Source organism: Lampetra fluviatilis, chromosome 25 (genome assembly GCF_964198595.1).
Source record: "Lampetra fluviatilis chromosome 25, kcLamFluv1.1, whole genome shotgun sequence".
NCBI classification, from domain to species: domain Eukaryota; kingdom Metazoa; phylum Chordata; class Hyperoartia; order Petromyzontiformes; family Petromyzontidae; genus Lampetra; species Lampetra fluviatilis.
Window position 1 is genome coordinate 9,838,984 of NC_136299.1, and position 24,216 is coordinate 9,863,199.

The 24,216-nt window shown below is 48.9% G+C and overlaps 1 protein-coding gene across 1 annotated transcript in view; it reads left to right on the plus strand.

Moving 5' to 3' along the window:
• Positions 1 to 23,385, plus strand: part of CFAP70 (cilia and flagella associated protein 70) — a 36,037-nt gene extending 12,652 nt beyond the window's left edge. The window contains 12 exon segments of the mRNA XM_078868231.1: positions 266 to 391; positions 1,117 to 1,250; positions 1,941 to 2,056; positions 2,882 to 3,076; positions 3,601 to 3,849; positions 4,472 to 4,695; positions 6,376 to 6,528; positions 7,082 to 7,243; positions 9,859 to 9,948; positions 10,771 to 10,872; positions 15,504 to 15,551; positions 22,316 to 23,385. Coding sequence (XP_078724357.1) covers positions 266 to 391; positions 1,117 to 1,250; positions 1,941 to 2,056; positions 2,882 to 3,076; positions 3,601 to 3,849; positions 4,472 to 4,695; positions 6,376 to 6,528; positions 7,082 to 7,243; positions 9,859 to 9,948; positions 10,771 to 10,872; positions 15,504 to 15,551; positions 22,316 to 22,396 — 1,680 coding nt within the window. The 3' untranslated portion in view covers positions 22,397 to 23,385.
• Positions 23,386 to 24,216: the final 831 nt, after the last annotated feature.

Consider the following 24,216-nt stretch of genomic DNA (forward strand, 5'->3'; position numbering starts at 1 on the left):
TTCAAAGCTCCGCAGTCAAAAAAGTCATTATTGTATTTCCATTTCGTGGCCACCTCAGTGGTGCTGCTCGTCACGTGTGCCCAGTGTGCCAGTGACGCTGCGTGGTTGGCATGGGGGGGGGGGGGGCCCTTTCTGCTTCCCCCTTCTGTGTAGCCCGCCACCCGGGCTCCTCCGTCCGGTCCAGTTGCACCGGCCTGCATACTTGCTACCTGCGCCACTAACATGTGACCCTCTGCGCACCATCACACGACCATCCCCTCTGCAGGTCATGTCGACCGATTCCGCATTGTTTGTGCCCGAGCCGCTTACGGACTCTGTAGAACTGCGGAATTACGCACGCGAAGCAGAGCTCAACGGAGACTCAGCGCTGGCGACCAAGTACTACCAAGAGGTGAGCCGATTCGGTGAGACGCGTGTGGCGGCAGCGCAGCTTGTGTGATCCAGCAACTTTGGAGGTAGGGTCGGTGGATGACACGAGGACAAACGCTTTTGCTGACGTTCCGCAAAGTGGAAATTCATTTTATGAACAAAGACTGGCTGAGTCAAGTTTCCACCTGGGAATTAGTTAGTTAAAGGACTTACTCTCCCAGGTAAGGAAGAGCTTTGGTGCAGTGGTTAGCACACGAGTGATGTCTGAACCGGTCCTGGGCCCCAACTACATCAACCTGCACTGACCAGCTCAGTGACTGACCTAACATGGGGAGACCTTCATCCAATTAGCATGAACATCGGATTTCTAATATTTTTGTTGTCGAGGGTCAGTAACTCATCGCTCATGGGACCGCGAACACGTCGGCAAGTGAAACGATTACTTCAAGAAGCGCGGCTAGCTACGTACTGTGCAAAAGAGGTTCAACATACATACGTACAAAAAGCAATTAAACCAGAAGACACATTCAACGTCTTCACTCCCATTCTACATAAGTAAACAATAAAAATGCATTTGTTAAAAGGTCAATCCGCACCCTACATCAACGTGCTGACAGCCATTTGTCCGGTTTTGTTGCCTAATTTAAACACATTTTACAGTTATCCATTACCCTCATGAATTGAGACTTGACGGTAGTTGGATCGCGGGGGGAGGAGGTGAATCGTTCCGGCGTGCGTGACTCGCAGAGGCTGGCTCGAGACAAGAACAACCCCGACCACTGGTTTGACTACGGCGCGTTCTGCCTGCGCTCCGGTGATTCCATCAAAGCCGAGGAGTGCTTCCACGATGCCGTGGCACTCGACCAAAGACACCTGGACAGGTTCGCTCGCCTGGGTTGGACTTCGGCCTGTGGGATGAGATGCTGCAAGTTATTTCCGTTTCCTCACAGTTTGCTCTGGTTTTATCTTAAGTGGGATGTGAAGGCATTGTCACTCCGTGATATTACGACTACTGCATGGATAGCATGGCCATGAGCAGGGCTTCATTCGAATTGGGGTCTGTCTGGGTTGGCGACGCGGAAAATCTGTATGCACCCGGCACATCACATCCAGTATACCACTCACTATGGCTGTGGCTACTAGTTGCGTGCCTACTGCTGTCTAACCAGTGATAACTTAAGCCCGGCTTATGTGCTTCGTTAGTAGTTGTGCAATGTATTAATAGCGTCTGTTTAAGGTAATGAAATTGTTCAAATGTTTATATTCAGATAAATGTGTTCGTATGAACGTGAAAATAAAATGTTATATTTTGATTATTGGCAACAGTTTTCAGACGGTGTAAAAAGGTTGCTTACGTTTGTTTACATTTTTTTAAGTGCTTCCAAGTGTTAACTCGGTGAGGAAAATATCAATAAAACAATTGTCGATACCACTAAGTAAACCTAAATACCGAATAAAAGTAAACAAACTGATGATGTGGTTGAAATCTTGGCGGCAGCCCGCTCACTGAATAGAGTGATGCAGCTGTGTGCATGCTCCTCCGCCTGTGTCTCGTCTCGTCGTCTCGGCAGCTTAGTGATGTGCGGCGTGATGTGCAACAAGAATGAGGGGTATGACGAGGCAGAGACTCTCTTTGAGAACGCCACCTGCGTCCACGCGAGCAGCTCTCTGGCCTGGACCATGCTCGGTGAGGAACCATCGTAGCACGATCGTCATTGCTATCATCATTTTATTTTATTTTTTATTTGACCTATTGGAAATCCGACGGTTACAGGCGAGAGAACACTCGGTCGGAGACGATCTGTGGATTGTGTCCTCTGGGCTCGTGACTCTTCCTCTATGGTGTGTGCTCACACGAGGGGGGAACATTTTGTGGTTAAGTGGATGGTGGCGGTGGGTGGAGGGGATGGGCGGTTGGGAAAAAAAAGGTTCCAGGGCTGGCTACGAGGTCTAGGTGACCCTATTCTCAATCACTTTCCCCCTGGCCTTGTCATCATGATTGTTAATATAATTGTCACAGCTGTCATCATTGTAGTCGGCGTTGTCACGATCATCTTCATTGCCACCATCGTCGTCATCGGCATCGTTGGAATAATTTTTCTCGCCATTATTATCCGTCAACGATATCATTGCTGCAATCATTGTCACCGTCATTATCATCGTCACCAACACGTTCATTGTCATCGCGTTCTTTGTGTCATTAAAATAGGTATCTTAATTTACTAAACTAGAGGTACACCTTTATATCCCCTTCAAGAAGTATTTATCATTTAACAATCAAACTTGAAAATGTTAATCCTCAGAGCTAAAATAATACAAATCAAGTGAAAAATCTAATTTAATATGGTTATTGTTTTGTGCAGCCATTGTTGACCAGGATGGGAGCATTAACTCACTGCTTAAACCAAAAATTCTAACCCAAGATCTCAGCATTGCCTTCTCAGCGCTCTGACATGATATGAGCTTCCTGAATTACCCGGCCACCTCATGTTTACGTTACTTTCAACAACAGGGCTGTTTTACGAGGGACAAGGAAATGACATCCGTGCGGACAAGGCATTCTTGGAGGCTCAGCGGCAGAGTTCTGCATCTGTGATGATGGTGAGGATGGGAGGAAGAGGAGAGACGCCGCATGTGCAGGAGTCAAGCCGCCTTCCAGCTGACGATGAAACTGCACTGCTCGAGGGCACCTCTGTCAACGTCCCACGTGAGACATTCTCAATTTTACATTGATGGCACTGAGAAATGTTTGCAGCTACGGCCTAACACGAGTGACAAATAATGGTACACACTTTTTAGTTTTCAATAAAAACATTTTCGATGAATGACCGTTGTGTGAATGAAGGAGCTCAAACTTAAATTGTCCTTCTGTTGTAGTCGTTTCAGAATGTCAATGTGCTGGGCAACTCTATCTGATGCAATTTTCCAATCTTAGCTGAAGGTTTGATTTCTGGAGATACGAAGAATCACACTCTCATAATTACTGGCAACTCCTCCTCTGTGATTGAAAATGTTACCACTTTTCTGAAGTATGGAGTTCACACTACTTCTTCTCACCTCCCTGACGCCAACCATTTCCCAATTAATTTCTCTCAATTATGTCTCCAGTTCGACATGGTCTGACTCTTCAGACAATGAAGGAACTTCATTTAAAATGTGGCTTTACGCAGCCACGTCACGTCACTTGTTTAATAACCAAAAATGAACTCGAACAATGTTCCCGTGGCACAGAGGAGGAGCCGCAGGGGCCGATGGAGCCGTTGCGAGGGCACAGCTCTGCCACCAGCCTCCTCACACGGACCCCGTCGCTCGACCCCGGCAACACCAAGCTGAGCGGCGTTGGAGGCGCAGCCGACGAAGAAGCCACCACCGCGGCCACCGCAGCCGGTGGCACAAACGCGGGGCGAGACGACTTCAACGATGACAAAGCCAACGGCGGGGCCAGCGCAACCGATGGAAACACGCCGGTCATCGCCGCAGGTGCCGAGCAGCCTGGCCTTGAGCCGCCCCCTCTATTCCACCCCCCTATTCCGGTGGCACCGATTGCTTGCGTTTCCCTCCGCAGTTTCAACGCGCCTTTTGGCGTCATCTGGTCCAACACCATATGAGACTAGGCTCTAAGGAAAGCTGTCTCGGGTGTGGACCAATCAACTTCAAGGACAGTGCATACATTATCAGAGATATGTTTTTTGTTTGTATTACGACTGCAGGTATTGTGGTCTATGCAAACATGACTCCTTGTAAAAAAAGATGTCAGTTTTGTTGCCAGATAAGAGGGTAAAAAAACAATTATCAGTTCCAACGATGTTTTACTCGAGGGGAGCTTGCATCGCAGGAGCAATTCACTGTTGGTTGATTCGTGTAACTTTCACAATCCTTATGAAGGTGACATACTGCGTGGTGACAGGAAGGGCTTGTCCACATGAAGCCCCTGAGGCACAAGGCAACAATATTGGCTATACTATATTAATGAGTCCTAACAAGCGGTGGGAGTTCTCGGGACGAAGATAAGTAAAGATTCTATTGCAGGAGGACGTCGCTGTAGACAGGTTGAGTAATTGAATGACCGTGACAGGCCCTCTAAAAACTGACTCTCGTCCAGCAGAGGGCAGCGTGGGCATGCCTCCCGGTCGAGAGTCGAGCGCCACACACGCTGCTCCGACCACGTGTGGCAGCGAGCAGGAGCTGGCAGAAGTGGCAGTGGTGCGGGAGATAGGAGCGGGAGCTCCGAAACCTACGGCTTCTGCTTCCACCCCAGCAGCGGCTTCTACCAGCTCCATTTTTATGGAGGCAGCTTGCTTTCTCCTGGATGCTGGCGCTATCCAGGTTACCATTTTCAGCATCATTAATGTTACAGCCATCGTTATTGTCATCTTTAATATCATCATCGCTTTTTTTTTTCTTGGTTCTTTCGGTAAAGTCACGTAGAATGGAAATAATAAAATAATAATAAATAAAACATAAAATAATATAATGTAATGTTTTCTTTATTTTATTATTTCCATTCTACGTGACTTTATCGAAAGAACCAAGAAGATGAATCCCTGCAGTCACGAAAGCTTTAAATCGAAATCATCATCGCTGTCAATCATTATTGTGGTCACCATCATAGTTGTCATCGTCATCGACATCATCATTATCATCCTCATCATTAATAACATGATGATTGTAATCAGTGTCATAATATAATCATTCATAATTATAGTCGTTTTAGTTTTTTAAGTGAATTGCCTAAAATGAATATGGTAATATTTACCTACGAATAATTATATAAAGAGGCAGTAGGATCATTTTTGGAAAACTTAACTTAATACTGAAAAGCAACCAATGTTCCTAAAGAAGAAATGTTTTGTCACCATTCTAGACACATCTGTGACTCTCTATAAATGATGAAAAACGTATCAGAACAATAAAGCATGTGTATTATACACCCAGTGTGATGATGAAGGGGAGCAGTGGTGTAGTGGTTAATGCAGTCATTAACCCACTGAGGTATCAACCTTGCTACCTCAGTTTAATTCCAAGCTTTGGATAGCAAAAATCAATGCTTATGATATCCGAACCAGTCCTGGGTCTCTTCCCCCACACCCCCCTCTCCTGTCCTCCCGCTTCACCAACCAGCACTGACCAACTTGGGGAGGCCCTCATCCATGAGTGGATTGACAGGAGCCTGTCAATCGAATTGTATTTATTATGGTGATGACACGTGGCATGCAAGGCATGGTGGATGGGAAGAATCCTACGATCACATTCTTCCGTTTTGCTGTATGTAAGTTTAACTTCTTTCTCACCGTACGTAGCCAACTGAACTAATCGAAGGTGCGGGAACATTTCACCAACATTCCGGGCAATTGCTGCTGTTAATTGTTTTTTTGTATTACAAGCTGGAAGGTTTCCACGCTATTTCACACCACGCAAAGTCGTGTGCCTTCTGCAATGCACTCATTCACACCGCAACTGAAAATTCCCAGTACTGTCGGCAATCACAAAAGCGGCAAGTGAGTTGGAATTGCGTCCACTGTTTTCAACTATAACTATTTTGCTATTTACAGGGTGATTCCGTTTATAAATGCCATCATGATTTCTTCGAATAAAACTCTCACGTTCATCTCATATTGATAAGTCACCTTTTGCGTTGTCATTATTGTGCTCTTCTTACCGTTAAACAATCTAAACGCATTTAGAAACATGCGTTTAGATTATTTTGCTGCTATAAATTTCCACGTGATAAGCAACTTCGCTCAGCTATCATTTGTGGCTAGGTCGCTTCTGAAAAGAAGCTAATAGCTCAGTGGGCTTTACCTGGTAAGATAAAATAGTTTATTTATATTTGTATATTTTTTTAAGTGATGTGTTTACCTTTCCTATACCGTGCACTCCTATCGTATTTTTGTTTTGTTTGTTGTTGTAACGTTCTGATCCCGTGCCCCGACTGGACTTCTGTGAGAAAGCTTCACAGCTCATCGGATTCCTCCAGTATAAATAAATATTCTGATTCTGTTCCAGCTCGCGGAGCGTGCCTTGGCGCTGGAACTGGTGAGTGCCGGCGGGCGGGAGAGCGGACGCTACTGTACGGCGCTGGCGCGACTGCTCATGCTGCGCGGGGAGGTGAAGGAGGCAGAGGTGGCGCTTCGTGACGCCGTGCGGTTAGACCACCAGGTGATGTTGAAACACGTCCCGTTTAGCTCCGACGCTGGGTTTGGCTGTTTAAGTTCTCTCATCGCAGCTGTCGGAATCTGTCGTATGTTGGTGTATGTTGCTGAACTTCTTTCGCACCGTACGTAGCCAACCGTGCTCATCGGAGGTGCGGCGAAGGACAGCAAACTGAACACAAAAAGCCATTTGAGGCCAATTGGGATCATCTGAGATGCAGAAAGGGGAAACAAAAGCTCATGTGTATAAAGAAGCATAGAGAAAAGCATGCTGGGGATTGAGAGACACGGACAGGAAAAACGTAAATCACTGAACAAATACAAATCAGACACTTAGTGAATGTTCATAAAAGTAAGTGAGTTTGGGCAGGACACGTCGCGAGAAGAATGGATGATGATGCCCATTGGTCGAGACTAACAACAGAGTGGCAGCCGAGGGAGGGAAAGCGCCCGAGGAACTTTTAAACTTGCGTGACATCGCCGTGAGTGGCCATTGTCTCTTTCCCCGCACCCCTCTCTCTCAACCCCTCTGACCAACTCACGCTGTGGTCCCTCCACAGGACCCTGACGGCTGGGCCCAACTGGGTCACGTGTGCTTGTTGACGGGGCGAGTGGGCGAGGCCAAGGATCATTACCAGCGCACGCTGAGCTTTACGAGCGACGCGTCGGACACGCGCGCCGTGCTCATGCGCCTGGCCTCCATCTACACGCGAGACACACAGGTACTTAACTAACTAACATTTTTTTATTTCACCAGGAAAGGCCCACTGAGCGAAATAGATATTTTTTCGAAGCGACCTGGCTATCACAATGATAGCTCAAAGAAGTGGCTTGTCATCATGTGGGAATTTATCGCAGCCAAATATTCTAAACACGCGTTCGAAATGTGGAGGGAAAACTCGGAGGACCCGAAGAAAAATCCACGCAACCACGGAGAGAACAGGCGTCAAGGTTGGGATCGAACCCACAACCTCTTGTACACCAGGCGAGGTAGTAAATATCTTGCCACCGTAGCACCCCTGGTGATGGGGCACAGCTCACCCACCCATTATCGTTCCGCCCACTGCCCTTTGCTGCTGGCTTGCTCCTTTGCCTCTCCTTGCTAACAAAGCAGAATATGGAAATAATAACAAGCAAAGGCACGCTGCTCACAAAGAATAAGAAGGCATGACTCCCATTATGCATTGTGTGCGTGTCATGTGACCACCACATTGCATGTATAATGCTGTCAGCCTTGTCTAAACCACTGACTTAATGTCGCTGAAAGTACGGCTGAATTATTGTGTAGACCACCAGTTCATAAGAGTTGGTAGTGTGGCCATTCCAGCCTGCACTTATTTTTCTATTGTGATGAGTTATTTCATCATTCACAGAATGTGTTTGATTTTAATTGGAGCACGGTGCAAAGTGAGTCCACTCAGAGGTGATTAGCTCGTTCTGAGAGTGAGCCCCCCTTTAGGACGGCGCGTGCAAAGCGTGGGGCACCTCGCGGGCAATGCGACCAACGCACAGTTCCCCCCTTTGTCATGCAACGTAGATTACAACCCTTCCCTTGGCGCTGTATAAAAACATTCCTTACATTAACGTATAAATCCGCGCGTGCTTTCGCATTGACGCCGCCGTTGTCATCTCCGCGGATGGCGACTTAATGTGGATTTTTTTTTTACCCCCATTTTTGCACAACTCCCGTGGCAAGGTGACCGAAGCGACATTGTCCCATTCAACCCGCCGCGGCAGTATGACGAGATTAAGCCTGAGCCTGCACCCCCACTTATCACGGCGGCACGAACATCTGATTTTTGAATCGCAAAACTGTTTACCGCGGGGCGTCCGTCGTTAACATTCCCGCGAATGTTTATCCGGGTTTTATATATCCGTGGATACGACTGCCTTTAGAAGGCTAGGAAAGCGTATCCCCCGATGAGGCCATCCCCCCAGAAATAGCGCGCTTGCCCGGCGGCCAGGCATGTGATGTCACTCGAAACCGAGAGGGGTGATCAGGGTGATCGCACGCCGGTCCCGATGTCCCGCAGCCATCTCCACCGCCCCCCCCCCCCATCCCGTGGCCTCGGCAAGCCGACCCCGGGCGCGCTGGCGACGTGGTAACCGTAACCGGGCTGCGGAAGAGCCGGGTCACCCGGTCGCACGTCGCTTGCATGCCTATGGATGTACGGTTGTTAATGATGGCTTGGGGTTTTATGGTCCTGCGAAGATGCGCGCACTGCCGCCCGTAGCTGCCCCCACTTGCTACTGAATTAGTGTTGCCACCTCGACTAAGTAACCGCTGTGTTTATGCATTTAATGCAGAGTGGTTTTTATGAGCAGCGACCAATTAGAAATGTTTGGTTTATTTCAAAATGCTGCTAACTTATTGATATACCCTTGACCTTGCTAAAAACAACTCTTGTTTGAAAAAAGTGTTGAGTAAAGCAGTGAAGCTCTATAAATATTATAAATGGTGCATGACGTGTACTGAGTTAGGTATAATACAATATAAAATGATTATGCGCTGTCTTGGTCTATTATGAGTTATAAAGTAGCATTATTTCGTCAAACTGAAGTATCCAGGGTTTGTCCATCACGAGGTTGTAACTTATGACCGTCTCTATCTGACTAAACAATTCTGTACTCTTAGGTTTTTTCGGTAAAGTCGCGTAGGTAATAAATAAATAAATAATACATACTGCTTTATAGAAATAATAATACAAATAAAATAATAAATCACAACGTTTCGGAGGCAACACAAGTCTCCATCATCAGGTGGGACCGTCACAGCCAGATTTACTGTATCAAGTGAGTTATTTATTTTTTACCTACGTGACTTTACCGAAAAAACCAAAGAGTATGAATCCTTGCAGTCACGAAAGCTTCAAATTTAGAAATACAAACAATGCTGCTAAATACATTGGTCTGGAGGGCCTGGTTGAATGTTTGGCATTCGCATTTAAACGCACCCTTGCCTGTGGATTTCTTCATGATTAATATAATGTAGCGTGCTTACACAAATATTAGGTACAAAATTATGAAATGCTAATTTACGATATTTTCCTAATATTCTACCGATATATTACCATTTATAGTCTCTACGTTTTGGTTGGGGGGGGGTATATGAGAAGCTTTGTACAAATCCATTGTTCTACTGTAGTATGCGAACACAGCTACACTCCCTGCCTTCACCAACCCACATTGACCGGCAGGATGGAGTATGGTTAAAACAAATCCCACGACTCACACGGCGTGACGAGGGCCTTATCCAGCAGTGGATTGAAAAAAGGGCTGCAGATGTACATGTGCGAGGCCTGGGTGACTCACTTTGTCGGTATTGTTTGTTTCACAGTTTGAGGAGGCCAAAGAAGCGTATCTCCGTGCCTGCAAGCTGTCTCCGTCCTGCTTGTCTTGGCTGGGTGTCGCCATCTCCTGCTACAGGGTCAGCCACAACTTTTACGCTTCTTGGCAACTCTTTACATTAATCTGATATACGCTGCAATAACCCGTCCTTCCTTCCTGCCTCGATCCGATCACAGACCGCGAGATCGACTCTTCTATGCCACAGGGCTCTGTCTTCGGCAATTATTGAACGCCACGGTGACAAGATGCTAACAAGCTTGCCTGGTATGCAGGAGGTCGTGGGTTTGATCCCGACCCTGACACCTGCATATTTGGAGTTTGCCCGTTCTCCCTGCGGTTGCATGAATTTTTCTCCGGGTCCTCTGGTTTTCTTCTGCACATTTAGAATCAACGTGCTTTAGAGTATTTGGCTAAACGATAAGCCACTGTTGAGCTATCATTTGTGGCCAGGTCGCTTCTGAAAAAGAGCTATACAGCTCAGTGGGCCTTACCTGGTGAAATAAAAAATAGTTTCGTTTTTAGTTTTATACCACTGCTATCCCTTTTCCAATGTCCAACTGAACCGTGACGGAGCCATGCCGGGCCAGCTGATGCGGTTCAGGAATCGGCAGCTTGTTGTTTTTCTGCCGCAAAACCCAATCGATGCCACCAACGTTACGCACAATTAATGAGCATAAAATGAAAATGATTTCTCCCTGACCCTACTTTTCCCCCGAGCCCGATTCATATGTCTTGTGAGGCCAGAGTTTCCCCAGTATGATTGAAAAAATAACCTGTACTGACGGTCCTGCTCCAGCGCAGCTCAGATGTACCAACAGAAAAGGGACATTATAATTCCCATGCCCTTTACGTTGTGCCGGGAAATTTGACTTGGTGGTTCCCCCTCGTGTGCCGCTGGCAGCTGGGAGAACTGACCGAGGCGGAGGACGCCCTGGCTGAGGCCAACTTCCTCAACAACAGCAATGCGGAGGTGTGGGCCTACCTGGCGCTCGTGTGTCTACAGGTGAGCTCCTACTTCTGTGGCTCTTTCAGTAAACTATGCCATGCGGGTCGCGGTGGGGGAGGGGAGGTTATTTGACCATGCTTTATTGTACTAAAGTTAATTCAACTTATGAAATGCATTCAATTTTTTTTCTTAAACCTCGGAGCCGCAGACTCGAGTTGGCTCGAGAAGTAAACGCAGTATGGCGTGGACTTGTCAGATTGATGGTGCCTAATTGGCCTCATTAAATGGCCCTGGGGTGGGATTGGACCCTGACGCTGCCAAGATTCAACCCCAGGCGCCCCCATGACGCCACTGTGCACGCGACCAAAACCTCCGTTGTGAGCCGCCCCGCTCTCCGCTGTGCCGGTCACTCGCCCTGCATTTTACGATCTCCCCGTGCGATGCCTCTAATTGCCCCGATGATCTCCGGTCATCTGTCGGTCGCTTCCCTCAATCTTTATCAGCCTTTGTTGGCTTTAGTCTCTGTGCCTCTCTACATGAATCTTTCTATAGATATAAAACATTTGCTTTGATTTCTAAAGAGAGCCTTGCTGAGTCTGAAGACCCATTTTGAGAGGGGAATTTTTTTGTTTTCCTGTCAATTCGGCTTTCTCTTTGCCCATATGTCTTTCTGTCTGTCTACTTGCCAGTCCATCTATCTGCCTGCATGTCTGCCTACACAGCCAAACATTTAGCTATTTCTCCCTCCCTCACTCTCGTCAACATTTGTTTTCATTATACTCCCAAGTGCATCTTGTGCATCGACACAAACGACCATCTGTAAAAAATTTGCACGTGTGCACCGCAACGACGACGATAACGGGAGGTGAGTGAGGCGGGAGGACAGGTAGCTTCCTCCTCTCCCGCGATCAGCGGCGGTGGTGGTCCTGCTCCGCGTTTTCCCGCCTCCGTCAAATGGGATTAGGCCACTTCCTCGGGCGTCTGTCAACAGCGTGGTCGGGGGTCCCCGTGCCGCCCCTCCCCGTGCGCTGCACGGCCGTCGCTTTCTCACCGAGCGCTGGCCCCTGCCCTACCGCTCGCTGGCTCTGGAGGCCTCGGCACCATGGGGTTTATTTGGGGGATGAATGAATAAACGAGGGCTCTAGGCTGTGGGAGTGCTGGTGATGATGGTACGGGGGTGAAGAATTTGCAGGAGCCCAGCAGTTAGCTCACTCGCCAGTGAGCCAATTTGCACGGGGTTGATGGTCTGATTGCTCTAGCCTGCCCGGGATATGCTGCCGGGCGCTGTTATCACTGAAGACCACCTTCTGATCTGACACGGGCATTTCAAAGTCCGTGTGATGTCTCCTGTGGTGTTCTGGGGTTGAGTCATGGCTCAAATCTCCAATTATAAAATTGTCTCCGACTATAATAGTAATGCCATTGTCTCGGAAAAAACCCCACAACGAATCTAGAGACTCGTTTTCATGAGCCCCTTGCTGCATTGGGATGTTTGGCCAAAACCATTAATGAGAGTTTGAGGAAGGAAATTGGACTACCCAGAGAAAACCCATCATGCATACGATAAGAGGGTTACCCTCAAATCTCCACACGAATACATTCAAAAAGTGCATTACTGTACTGCCATCACCTGGCCACCTCGCAGCCCAAGCCTGCAACACTTATTGTCCCCAGACAATCTCCCATTCAAATATCTAGGATCAGTCCTTCTTGGTTCCTGAGATCTGAGGATTAATTGATTAATTCTGAAGTGGGAGAGTAGGCCAAGTACCCTTTCGAAGCACTTTCTTGAGCTTCCTTTAGTTAAGGCCCTTCCGCCAGCAGTGATGTGAGCAAGTAATTGCAGGGCTACACCTTTACCTTTCTCTAGTATAATGTGTATTCGGCCAAGGATTTTTTTTCTCTCTCTTTCTCAGATGGTAGTTGGCCATTGTGTGCCGAGCACATCTCTTCTCCACCGCCTGCCCCCTCCCCGTAACCCCACCGCTAGGACCCCACGGGTTGCCCTGACTCCCTCCCCCACCGCCCTCCCAACTCCCCGCGCCCGAGGGCAGGCCCGGCTCACACGTTGTCGCCAGGCCCACTTCTCAGAGCCAGATTAATGAGAATAAAGCGACGCGCCCGGCGTTCACCGCGACGCTTTTCAATGCCATCGCCGCGCCCCGTTGCCGAAACGCTCGCTGCCTAAAAGCAAAGGGGTGGCGGGGAGGGGAGGGGGTGGGGGTGGGGTACGGAACGTTTCGGGCCGGCAGGCAAGACGCGACTCTATTTCGTACGGCATCGTGGCCACATGGTGCCTGCCACTTCAAAAAACAGCACGCAAATTACATGCTGCCGACGCGGCGAGCATCATAGCCTGCACTCGTTGGGGTACTGGAGAGGAATATTTCCGAGCTTTGAAAAAATACCGTTTCGAATATAATTGTTTTTTTTATTGAACAAGAGGCCATTTACAAAGCACGAGCGATCGGGCAAAGGGGTACAGCGTTTGAACGCGTGCTTCGAAAATGACCGAAGCGTGTTTTAAAGTGTGACCCGCCAAAAGTTTTTGAAAGTCCTATTTGGTCCTCATAGTCCATGGTCCAGAGCAGATATTTCGGTGCCAATTCAGATAGCAGAGCTTTAGTAGTTCCAATGTATGTATACGGCCATTCATTTTAAATCGTTATCACATAATTCACTGTAATTGGCCACATCAAGACATTGGAACCACAACAGCTATGTACCGACACGCGATCTATCTCTGTCTGGGTAGAAGGACTATGAGCAAGAAAAAGATGTCCTATTCTTGTGTTGAAGGCAGGCACAACCCAAAACTACAAATAGTTCTGCCTTACAGCCACGCACCCAGGCTGCGTGTCTCAGACTTGCCAACGTGAGCATGAAGCTTCGTGAATGAAAATTGAGTGACTTTCACGTGACTTTTATGTGACTTTCATGAGCCGTCCAGCTGAATCGCATGTCCCTGCAGTGCCATTGCATGAAGAGATTCAGTGGTTATACGGCAGTGACATCGCTAGTGCACTAATAATAATTATACACCGTTTCTAATGCACACATTTCACAAATCAGATACATTGTTCGAACGAAAGCTCAAAGCTCCTTGTGTGACTTTGGCCTTAAAGTATATTTAAAATATTTGTTGTTTTCATTTTGTGGCCATCCTTGGACCAGAGGTGGAGATTCCATATTACTATGGCAAGGCTCGTCTTATCCTAATATTATAATGACTGTTGACTTTACACGATGAGGTGCAGTCTGAACAGGTGGTTCTCATTTTTCCAACCACAAAGGGATGATGATTGATAATGGAGTTGAATTGAACCTGGCCAGGATTTGATTTTTTATCCTACAACTGGATGTATCTTAATTTTTGTTATGAATAGCACGTGGAGTTTATTTTCCTTTACTGTTTATATTATGCCATTCAGATGCTAACAAGCATTGCAGATCAATTTATATTAGTTTATTAGTTCAAATTAACAGCAAATTAAGCCTAATGCAGTGTGTACAGATGTCAACAAAGGATAAGCAATAAAAAGGTTGTGTGCGTTTATTAAACATGCACTCTCACTTAGCGAGTATATAAACACAAGTGCTGCACATTAGCCTTGCACTAATAAAGCCCCGGCTTGTTTATATCTTGCTGACATAATTCAAATTACTAAAGCACAAACGTAAATATTTTTTCAAAGACAAATACCAAAACATCCCAAACACGAGATTGCATCGCCACCCTCTCTAAACGAACTCACCGTCGCACCCCATAATTGTAATTAGGTTGTTCACCAAATCTAATTGGCACCAATTAACAAGCGAGAGGCAAAACGTTGAATGAGCCGTCCAGCTGAATCGCGCCCTTTGTGCTGTTCACCTATGGAGGGGGGTGGGAGGGGTGGGTGCTACTCACGTACAGCTGTGGGCGACGCTAGCGAGGGGGCTAGCTGGAGGAGGGATGACGAGACGGGGAGACGGGAAGACGTGGGGGATGGAGGAGGAGGGGGTGGGGTGAACGAGACGCACAGCGCTGGTTTGGGATAGAGGCTAGAAATCTGGGGGGTAGGGGGAGAAAGTTGGGGGGGGGGTGCTGAGCGTTGGGAAGGCCTCTCCTTTTAGTTTTTTTAAAGAGCTGTTTAGGGTGGGAGTCATTTACACCGCGGGTGCGTCTGTCCATTCTGGCTCTGTCAGCAGCTGCCAAAGCATTACCACGGCAGCCCTACAACCATGTCACCGCCACTGTGTCAGGGCTCAATGAGGGAGGACCCCAGTCCCAACCCCATCGCCGACCGCACGGCAAAAATAAAAGCCCCTTCCTATTTCTTTTCTTTTTTTTTCGGCCTTCTTTTTTCTCCCCCCCCCCCCCCTTTACCCCTACCCCCCATCCCACTACTCTCGCACGCCTCCCTTTCCTCGCTTTTTGTATTGGCTCGCTGAATAAACACTCTATGGCCGGACCTTCACAGAGACCGAAACAACGCGGGGTTGTGTTTTGTTTTGGTGGGAAAAGAGCTTACTGATGTTCTGTTACTGTGTTTAATTTTTTTCTTTCTCTTTTTTTTTTACCAAAAAAAAATGCGCATGCACGCACCCACGCACGTACCGACTGCCTGTCCGCCACCACCGCCGCTGTCTGTCTTTCCCTCTCCGTGTGTCTGTCCGTCCGTTCGTCCATCTGTCTGTCCGCGAAGACGGGGCGGCAGCTGGAGGCGGAGCAGTCGTACAAGTACGCCGTCAAGGTGAGCTCCCTTGTCGACTCGCCCACCTGTGACATGGTGCCTCTGCCACTGCCTTCCACAACCCAGTGGACGGTTGAGGGTTTGGGAGATGGAATGGGGTGGGGGGGCTTGGTCGGATGCTGGGTGGGGAAGACAGCTGCCGTCCACACTGACCTGTGGAGGTCATTCGATGGAGAGAAAATAAAATCCTCAGTCAAACAACGATGATCTCCTGATGAAACCCACCGCGTAGTCGTCCTTTTAAAGCAGCTGCTTCCACTGTGGACGTTGATTGGCCGTACCTCTGGGGAGCTCCAAAACGGTTGGCTCCTAAAGGAGCGTTACTCTGTAGATTTGTTCGCGGCTTCGCACGATGCGAATGTTTATCGTTCCTCAGCGGTGGAGTGAAGTACCGCTGTTTGCGAACATTACCGTGGGATCTCGTGGCACCTGGCTGAGCGGAGGGGATGAGAGTGCGTGCTGTGTTTTTCCCCCCCAAAGGCCTCCGCTCAGTCCCTGTGTTTGCATTTCTGCATTGCGGCCCTTGTCGCACAGCTCGTGCTGGGAATGGGTTAACTTTGGACATTTGAGATGGGACCGCCACCCCTGAAGCCGCCCAGCCTCCGCGCCCTTTAAATCGGGGTCCACTAATCTGGCCACACTGAAAGCTGTCAGTCAGGCCCCCCTCCTCCTGCATTAGCTTGAAAATTGAGCATTCGTCCATTTACCTATTCGACGCGTTTTACTTTGCCCATCGCAGGGTAAGAGTGCTGCGCGGAAGCGGGCAGTGTTGTCTGTTCAGTGCAGTGCTGGGGTGAAGTTAGGGAAACAGCTTTAATCACAGAGATGGCTGCACCAATGTGGATATGTGAAGGGCATTGGTTGACCACATGAATGGGGTCCCATGGGTTCACGTATGCTGATGAGCTAAATGCAGCAGCAGATGGGACCCCGACCCGGCTCTGCATACCGGCACATCAAGTCTTATAAGACGAACGTAACTGCTCCAGTGAGTTTTTCTACATTCGGAGCCCGAGTCTTCGCCATATCGACGTAGAAACTTGAACTTGAAAAGTAAATGTCCACACGTGGAGAGCAAAGGTCACGACATCCGTGTGTAGCCTATGTAGGCTGTTGGGACCGATGGACGAGACTGCTGACGAAAAATTACAAAGGAGAGTTTATTTATTTATGTTTTCACTTATAGCCCTGTTAGCCATTCGGCTCTTGAATCGGGTGCAACCACAACAAACAAAAAGATGAACAAGAAAACATCTTAAAGTGACTAGAGAACGCACGCCCAAGGAGGTGATCACTGCGGAGACGGAGCAATGGCATCGGTTCATGGACATTAGCGAAATGGATTGTGGTGTCGCAGAACTGTGAAGGGTGGTCGGCATGGGGAGGCCTTCATCCAGCACTGGATCAGCAGTTGCTCATGGTGAAGATAATCACGGTGAACGCGATGATCGTTCCGCTTCAAGGTGGCCCCATATAATTCCATTCCCGTCATCCTCCCCACCCGTCCTGCAACGGCTGCTCACCCGACAGTAGCAGCCCCTCCCCACCGGTCCCCCGAGACCACCGAGCGGCCGAGACCCACAGTGACCCACCCTGCTCGTGGCACGGCCGCCCCTCTTTGTGCTGCACGCTCGCGCCCGCCCGCCCGCCCGCCCGCCACGATAGAGGGTCCTCCCATATTCTTAGGTTTTTTCGGTAAAGTCACGTAGGTAAAAAAATCTATATTAATAAAAGTTAAATAAAAATATATATATACGGGGTAGTATCCATTGGAATCTCTCATTTACTTGATTACAGCAAGCGTGCTGTGACGGTTCCACCTGAAGACGAAGCTTGTGTTGCCTCCGAAAAGTCGTGATTTTTTATTTTATTTTACTTTTATTAATTTGGTTTTTTTACCTACGTGACTTTACCGTAAAAAACCTAAGAATATGAATCCTTGCAGTCACGAAAGCTTCAAATCTAGAGGGTCCTCCCGTGTCCTCCCGCCGGCTCTCCACACACACGCAAGCACCGCACGCCACTCCACGTCCTCCTGCTCCCGTGTCCTCCCGCCGTGCCTGAAACCACTACTGACTTTTAGAGCAAGTGCTGTTAGCGAGCAACTATGAAGGCCGGCACAGTACACAAGGGGGGTGGGTGGCCAGAACCACGCCGCACCGCATTTGTCTCCCCAGTGGCGATGTTTACACACCGCACTAGGTACGTATTTGAGGCTGAGTCGACCTAAGGGAGGCTCAGGACCGGTTCAGATATTCGTCACTGGTGTTGGCCGTGAGCGAGAATCGAACTCGGGACACCGGGTTCGTAGTGACGTGCGCTAACCGCTACATTACCGCCTCCCTCCCCCCAAAGACCAAGATCCCCCGGATAGCCTTAACAGACTGTAGGGGCAAGTACTGTTAGCGAGTAGTACCTATGAAGGCCGGAACGGTACACGAGGGGGTGGGTAGCCAGCACCACGCCCGACCGCCTTTGTCTCCCCAGTGGCGATGTTTACACACCGCACTAGGTACTCATTTGAGGCTGAGTCGACCTAGGGGAGGCCCAGGACCGGTTCAGATAATCCTCACCGGTGTTAGCCGTCAGCGCGAATCGAACTCAGGTCGCCGGGTTCACAGCGCAGCGCGCTAACCGCTCCACCACCGCTCCCCCCACACACACACAGACACACACACGCATGCACACCACACGCCACCCCTCGCCCTCCTCCGTCTCCTCCTCCCTTTGCCTCCTGCGCACCAAATGCCTGGACCGCTTGGCAACGGCACCCCGGAAACGCATTCTGCCCATGCTGCTTAATTATGTATAATTACATCATCTGAAATCCATTCGCCCGCCACGGACGCCATAATGTGTCTGTTTGTCCTTCTCACTGCCAGGGGAGAGAGCCCTTTCAGGCACGGCAAGCCTGTCCGAGGCGCCGACCACACGGGCACTTGCGTGGAGACGGGCAGAGGAGGGCAGGTGGGCAAGGCAGGCGTAGAAACCGGCTTAGAGATAGACTTAGACACGAGCATAGCGGCAGTCATCTTCTTGGTTCTTTCGCTAAAGTCACGTAGAAGGGAAGTAATGAAATAATAAAAATAAAACATGATAAAATAATATATTATTATGTTTTCTTTTTATTATTTTATTACTTCCCTTCTACGTGACTTTACCGAAAGAACCAAGAAGATGAATCCCTGCAGTCACGAAAGCTTTAAATCGAAATTCATAGCGGCAGTCTTAGAGATAGACTTTCAACACGAGCATACAGGCATGAAGATATAGCACTCGGCATCGAGGTAGGTTATTGAGACAAGCATAAAGGGGCCGTCCATAAATGACGTCATGCACCTAGTGGGGGAGGGGGAGTTCAGACATTTGCGATGATGTGTGACGAGGGGGGGGGAGTTGAGAAATGTGACGTCACATCAAAATGCGCAACTTTAAATAAAGATAGACAACACGTTCTACTTAATTAAATAGACTTTTAAATAAATGTTTTCTCCTACAACATCAGAGTGCAGCGCCACATTAAATACGCACTACAATGACAATAGTTTAAAGCGATTTGTAGCACATTGTTGGTTCTTTCGGTAAAGTCACGTAGAAGGGAACTAATACAATAATAAAAATCTCCGAAAGAACCAAGAATATGAATCCCTGCAGTCACGAAAGCTTTTAATCAAAATTTTGTAGCATGTTTTTTTTTTGGGGGGGGAGGGGGGCAGAGCTGACTTTTTGTGACGCCGTGTGACTAGGGGGGGGGGGGTCAAAAATCGTCCAAAATCGCGTGACGTCATTTATGAACGGCCCCAAAGACAGGCATAGAAGTAGGCATAGAGGCCGGTATAGAGGCAAGCGTTTCGGGAGGCAGAGGGAGGAAGGCAGTGGATGACACAGAAGTCGTCGTCTTCATCATTATTTATCATCTATCCACTGCTGGATGATGGACTCCCCATGCCGTCGCCATCCCATTGTCTCGCAACACAAAGAGCCCATCGAGCCGCTGCACGGACAGTGCATACATTATCAGAGTTATGTTTTTTTTTGTTTGCATTCCGACTGCAGGTATTGTGGTGAATGCAAACATGACTCCTTGTAAAAAAAAGGTGTCAGTTTTGTTGCCAGATAAAAGGGTAAAAAAAACAATTATCATATTTTGCTACTGGCAAATGAGGTTCCAATGGTGAATTAATACAACGTCACTTAATTGCACATTTTCTCTGATCCACGTGTTTCTATTTCTGTCTCTTTATGGCTCCCAGTGGTATTCCAAACGTACCATGCTCCCTGTCCTTTAATGACAGGCGGCTTTCCAGGATTTGAACCCAGGATCTCAGCAGTGCTTGCTCAGCGCTCTGACCTCTAAGCCTCCTGGCTACCTCATCAAACGTCACTTATTCGATTTGGTGAGGAGATCACTGTGGACACCGTGCACATCCACACGTCCCCAAAATTGTCTGAAGTCAGTCCACAGGTGAAGACCAGGTCTGTCGGGGAGACAACGTCTGAATGAAACAACACCACGCTTGGAGCGTATATTTAAGCTGGGTTGGAAGGGGGGAAGGACGCCTTGACAAAATAATTTGCATATCAAGAGGAATTTAGCATATTTATGGGAATGCAGGTATGTGATTAGTACTACTTCTTTTGTCATGGCGCCCTTCCCCCCTTCCAACCCAGCTTAAATATACGCTCCAAGCGTGGTGCTGTTTCATTCAGACGCTGTCTCCCCGACAGACCTGGTTCTCACCTGAGGACGGCTGCTTGCGTTGTGGCCGAAACGTCGTGAGAATTATTTTATTATGTTTTATTTTTATTATTTTATTACTTCCCTTCTACGTGACTTTACCGAAAGAACCAAGAAGATGAATCCCTGCAGTCACGAAAGCTTTAAATCGAAATTCAGTCCACAGCTCGCACGCTAAGCGCTGCGTGTCTTTTTTCCCCACATTCCCTGACAAAACCCTCAACGTCCCTCGTCCATCCACTCTTAGAACGGGAGACGCGCGTGCCACGACAATCCCCGCTCGGCCGCGCGCACGTCCGCACCTCGGCGATGAGATACAAAAGGTCAAAGGGCGGGCACTGGCGGTTTCCTTTAGCACCGCGATGGCAGCGGCAGACAGGACAGGGCACGTGCACGCCCTACGTTGGCGTCGAGGCTGGCGCTAGAGGAGAAGAATGCTTCCCCGGATAGGTGCGGAACGACAGCGGTGCGCGGAATGCGGTCGCTGTTGGCGCGAGCTCTAACAGCCGGACTGAGCGGCTGACGGGAGTAGAGCCGGAGGTCACCAGATCGGCTGTGTGCGTGCGCGCGCAAACCATTCGCGTGCAAGCGCCGTCGATGGGGGACGTTCGTAACAAGGTCACAGCCAGCTCCGGACCAAAGCTGATGGATTACTGTGGCAAAGTTGTTGCACTGTGTTGTCTGTGTGCGTGTGTAATGTCTCGCTGTGTTATCCCCCAGGTTTCGCTTCATAAAGAGACTCAATTAGGCTCTCAGCTGGTTTGTGCCATCTCTGCAGGGCATCCTCCAACCAGCTTCATTTGGTCAATAATGTTTGCCGTTTGCATATCATCACATCACCCAGAACGCACATGGTTCGGTGTCAGAAACTAAGCAGCTGTGGAGCCTGCATAGTGCTTGAACGGGTGACACCCACGCATAATCCAGGTGTTGTAGGGGGCTGGGGGGCTGCTGTCTCAGCAGAGGGCAGTGCAGCATAATCCATTGTTGCGCTGTACTCTGTCCCAGTGTCTGTGCTCTCTGCTATCGCTATCTGCACTGCCCAGCGTGGGAGGTAATGATCAAACAACTCCCGTGGCTCGCGCGGTGCGGGAAGGACCTTCATCCAGCAGTGGAATTATAAAAAGGCCCGTACTTGTATGTGCACATTTCCTCGTTATCGATGAGCGGCATGAATTGAGCGCGTAATGTACACCCGGCGAGGCCCACGAGCTTGTTGTAACGTGCTTTTGCCTCTTCTAGTCACTGGGATAACTCAATCGCCCCTCCGATTATACGCGCAGTCCGATTTCCAGGCAAATGCCTGCAAATTTGCCCTTGCCATAGCATTACAATTTTCTTTTCTTTCTGCATGAGCGTTAATCCGTGTCGGTGCATTCGACGATTTAGAACGTATACTTTCCACTTTGAGGTGAGTCTTTAATTAACCAAAGTAACACAAGCACGTGTGTGATTTACGGGGTGTGCGCGTTGCCGACTTTGCAGCCCGGAAGCATGTGAGTGACGAGCGCAATGTGTTGGCTATCGCGTGTCCCAAGCGCCCTCGTATAATCCGCACTGGGCCAGGCAGCGATTAACCCAATGCCACCGCGACCACCACCACAACTGTTAGCACTGCCACCACCACCAAGCGCTTAGCCTGCTCTCCTTAACCTTTTTCTCACCCCACCCCCCCCCCACAACGCCCCAACGCCATCACGTCCCCAACTCAAATCACCATTATAGCCCGCTCCGTGTCAGCCTTTTTGGGCACGTGCTATTTCCACAGTGACTTCATGTCAGTGGGTCTCGGATTTTACTGCGAGAACTCCCCCTTCCCCCCCCCCCCGCTCTTAACGAGACAGCGGGTCCCGTGACGCCGCGGCACGCTGTGCACTCGCCCGCGTCTCACTTTTCGCCCGCACCGGCCCCAAGAGTTGGATCATTTGGCCCTCTTCATTGGTGAACGGGAATACCGCCGTACGGGGGACGATGTCCGTTTTGACCTGTCGGGCCCCGCTCGCTTGTCTGTGCGTTTGCATTGCAGCTCAACCTGCAGGACGAGCTGCTCTTGAGCGAAATCCACGAGGGGCAGCAGCTGGCAGGGTTCGGGAACCCGTCCTTCTGAGCTCCGCGGTTGCCCGCGCGCCACCGCCGCGTTTGCCAAGTGATCGTAAAGCGGCGTGCGCACGCACACACACGCTCACAAACGCATACACACGCACACACACACACGCTCACACACGCTCACACACGCGCCTCGTGCGCGTTTAAACGGCGGCAGTTCGCCCACCACGTGATGCCAACACTGAAACTGAACGGCGGGCAGAACGTGAAAAATTGTTTCGATAGAATGCTGAAGGTGGGATTGAGGGTAGTGAGATGGCTGGTACTAGTGGACGTTTGGCTAGTCAGTTGGGGTTAGGAGTGCGGCTCGTAGTAGTGGTAGGTTGGCTAGCGGGTTAGGTGTAAGGATATTGTTAGGGCCAGAGGGAGGGCTCTATACTGTCCTGTTGATTAGGGTTTGGGGTGGGATAGTTTTTAGTTACTGATTGGCTAGTCAGATGTAAAGCTATGGTTAGACGTAGGGATAGAGCTAGTGCCGGTGGCTGGTTAGCTAGTTGGTTAGGGTTCGTAGCAGAGCTAGTACTCGTGGTTGGTTGCTTAGTTTAGCGGTAAGGATAAAGGTTAGGGGTAGGACTAGTACTGGTGGCTGGTTGGATAGCGGTAAGGATATTATTATGGTCAGAGGGAGGGCTAGTATTAGCAACTCGTCGGATAGTCAGTTATGGTTAGGGATGTGCTAACATTGATCGAGCTTTCGCACTCCGCTCCAAAACCGCTTGCATCTCTTCCCATTTGCAGCGTATGGACTTTTAGCTTTTGGCCGCGTTTTGTTTCTAGGGTTTATAGTTTCGTCATCTCCTGCTCGTGCAGCATCCATCACTGAGAGCAGCTGGTGGTAGCAAGAGTCGCTGCGCTGGAGTTGAACACAGCGGCCAACAAGTGAAACACGAGCTCGCAGCCTCGAATAGCGAGCAGTGTCACGCTCCAGCTTTGCAGCCACGTCGATGTACTCTATTGACAATAAACATTCGTTCTTTAAAATGAATAATAGTTTCCAGGTTTCCAATTTTTATTTTGTTTTTCTGTTCAAGCGAATGCCTTTTTATTTCATGCGGCAAATTAAGGAAACGTGTAAGTGGAGAAAAATGTATGCATTAAAACAAGTTATATCGGTTTTCAAATGCATGTTTTTATGGTTCAGTGAGTGTGAGACAAACTCATCATCGACAGCACCAGCCATGATCAATCCACTGCTGGATGAAGCACTCCCCACGCCGTCGCCTTACTTCACGGCTTGCGTCGTAAGCGTCTGGCACCTGCACGCAAGCTGATATCACCACTCCATCTCAGCGGCGTTCGTATCTTTCTCGCCAAAAGAGAAACATGTTCTGTCCGTGATTAAACCCATCCGACTGCAGACAGCCGTGGCAAGGATGAGACTAAACACTGAATTAAAAACATTTTTACCAGGTAAGGCCCACTCATATATATAGAGAGAAGCTTCCTTGGCCACAAAGGATTGCTTAACGAAGTGGCTTATCACATGGAAATTTATAGCAGCCAAATACTCAATGCATGTTTCTAAATGTCGAGGAAAATACCAGAGGACCCGGAGAAAAATCCATGCGACCACGGGAAGAACATGCAAACTCCAAATATACTACAGGAATCAGGGTCAGGATCGAACCCACGACCTCCTGTATACCAAGTGAGGTAGTGAACATCTCGCCACCGTGGCACCCCTGAAACAAAGCATTGATCGGTCCACCGACACCAGTAGGCTGTAGAGAATAATTCCATTTTGAAAAATGAAAAGTTACATTTATACGAATTTTTATATTATTATTTCTCCTATGGCTGAATTAAAACCCAGTGAGTGGT